The following is a 2,120-nucleotide window of genomic DNA, read 5'->3' as shown; positions in this document are numbered from 1 at the left end:
TGCCTCCTGGGTGCACGTCATTCTCCTGCCTCAGCCTCCAGAGTAGCTGGGACTACAGGCGCCCGCCACCACGCCCGGCTAATTTTTTGTATTTTTTTAGTAGAGACGGGGTTTCACCGTGTTAGCCAGGATGGTCTCCATCTCCCGATCTCGTGATCTGCCCGCCTCAGCCTCCCAAAGTGCTGGGATTACAGGCGTGAGCCACTGCGCCCGGCCTAGTGGGTCTTTTTCTTCCTTGTAAACACCGCATCCTTTATCATACCTAAGGGCATTCACCTTGTTAATTTCTTATTCTTTTTCTTTTTGTTTGAGACAGAGTCTCACTCTGTTGCCTCGTGCGGTGTGCGGGCTGGAGTGCGGTGGTGAGATCTCAGCTCACTGCAACCTCCACCTCCCTGGTTCAAGCGATTCTCCTGCCTCAGCTTCCTGAGTAGCTGAGATTAAAGGCACAGGCCACTATGCCCAGCAAATTTTTGTATTTTTAGTAGAGATGGGGTTTCACCAGTGTTGGCCAGGCTGGTCTTGAACTCCTGACCTCAGGTGATCCACCTGCCTCTGCCTCCCAAAGTGCTAGGATTACCGGCCTGGGCAACATGGCAAAACCGCATCTCTCATCCTAAATTTTGTATTTTTAGTAGAGACGGGGTTTCTCCACGTTGGCCAGGCTAATCTCAAACTCCAAAAGTGATGTGCCCGCCTCAGCCTCCCAAAGTGCTGGGACTACAGGTGTGAGCCACCGCAATTGGCTACAGTTGTTAATTTCATCGACTATTCAATCTGTATTCAAATTTCCCCAACATACTTAAAATATGTTGATTATTTCTCCCCCAGTTCGACGAAAAGGGTCTGTTGTGTCCCTTGCCATATCCCACACCCTAGGACGGTGACTGGTGCCTGACAATCACCAGGAGATACATAAATGTTTTTATCCTTGTATGGATTCCTAACTCGTGGGGTTGTTGGGAGCAGAAGATCAATAAATGTGAACCCCCCCCATACCCCCTAAACATTTGCCCCATGGCTGTGTCTGCCCCCCACTTTTGAATCCTCATTCTGTACCTCTGTGTGAGGTCAGCGAGGTGACGTCATTTGCACGGGGCCACACAGCAAAATGCATGGCAGGGTCGCAATTCCAACCTGAATTTGTTCAACTCCAAAGTCACATTGCCCGGTACATGGCAGGTGCCCGATAACAAGGATCATTCCTTTTCTCTGTTACTGCTTGTCCCAGAAAGCAGGAGGGACATAAACATATGGCCCAGGGCCTTCAGGAGGACACCTTCCTTCCTCTCCCCCACGGGAAGCCCTCTCCCACCACCCATTAATACTCCCTGCCCCTCAGTCCACAGGAAACGTGTGGATGACACACGAGGAGATGGAGTCCCTTACAGCCACGACCAAGCCCGTGAGTGCCCCCTGCCGGCCGCCTTGGGGGTGGCACTAACCCTCCTTGGGGGTGGGGGCAGGGACCGAGTCTGTGGCCATCCCTAAGTCCGCTCCTTGTGTCCTCCTCTGCCTGCCCCTTAACTCACCCCTTCTCTCCCCTCTTCCTACTAACGGGTCAGGAGACCAAGGAGATCAGCTGGGAGCAGGTAGGGGACGCGGGGCGGGGCGTGAGCGCATGAACAGGCTGTGCACGACGCATGGATGCTCCTCCTCCGAGCCCTGCCCCTGTCCTCACCAGAACATGCCATCATCCCCATGGGGGGGCGCTGTGCCAAGCTTGGCTCTGGACTGTTCCATTATGGCTTGGTGGTGGGGAGGGTAGAGGGGATGCGATGTGGAAGCCCAGACTGTTGCATAGTCAGCCTTATGCATGGACCATTTCATCATCGTGGATTGTGGGGACTCTAAGGGGCTTCAATTCTGTAGCTTAGGAGAGACGCTGAGCAGCCGGTGTCCCTATAGTGGAGGGGGCCGGGCCTACAATGGACTGCTCAGTGTACCAGGGCCAAAGAGGAAGCATTGGCTGTGGTGGTGGTGAGGTAGCCAGGCTGAATAAGAAATTGGGGAGGAAGAGCTACACTTTGTTCTCAAGAAACAAGAGGCGGCCAGGCGCAGTGGTTCACGCCTGTAATCCCAGCACTTTTGGAGGCTGAGGTGGGCAGATCACCTGAGGT

The 2,120-nt window shown here is 54.0% G+C and overlaps 1 protein-coding gene across 1 annotated transcript in view; it reads left to right on the top strand.

Moving 5' to 3' along the window:
• Positions 1-2,120, top strand: part of PPFIA3 (protein tyrosine phosphatase, receptor type, f polypeptide (PTPRF), interacting protein (liprin), alpha 3) — a 36,366-nt gene that overhangs the window by 24,209 nt on the left and 10,037 nt on the right. The window contains exons 23-24 of the mRNA XM_011979390.1: positions 1,343-1,405; positions 1,566-1,592. Coding sequence (XP_011834780.1) covers positions 1,343-1,405; positions 1,566-1,592 — 90 coding nt within the window. The remainder of the gene's footprint in view (positions 1-1,342; positions 1,406-1,565; positions 1,593-2,120) is intronic.

This window comes from Mandrillus leucophaeus, unplaced genomic scaffold (genome assembly GCF_000951045.1).
Source record: "Mandrillus leucophaeus isolate KB7577 unplaced genomic scaffold, Mleu.le_1.0 Scaffold200, whole genome shotgun sequence".
Lineage (NCBI taxonomy): Eukaryota > Metazoa > Chordata > Mammalia > Primates > Cercopithecidae > Mandrillus > Mandrillus leucophaeus.
Note: the sequence above shows the minus strand (reverse complement) of the source record. Positions and strands in the feature narration are given on the sequence as shown.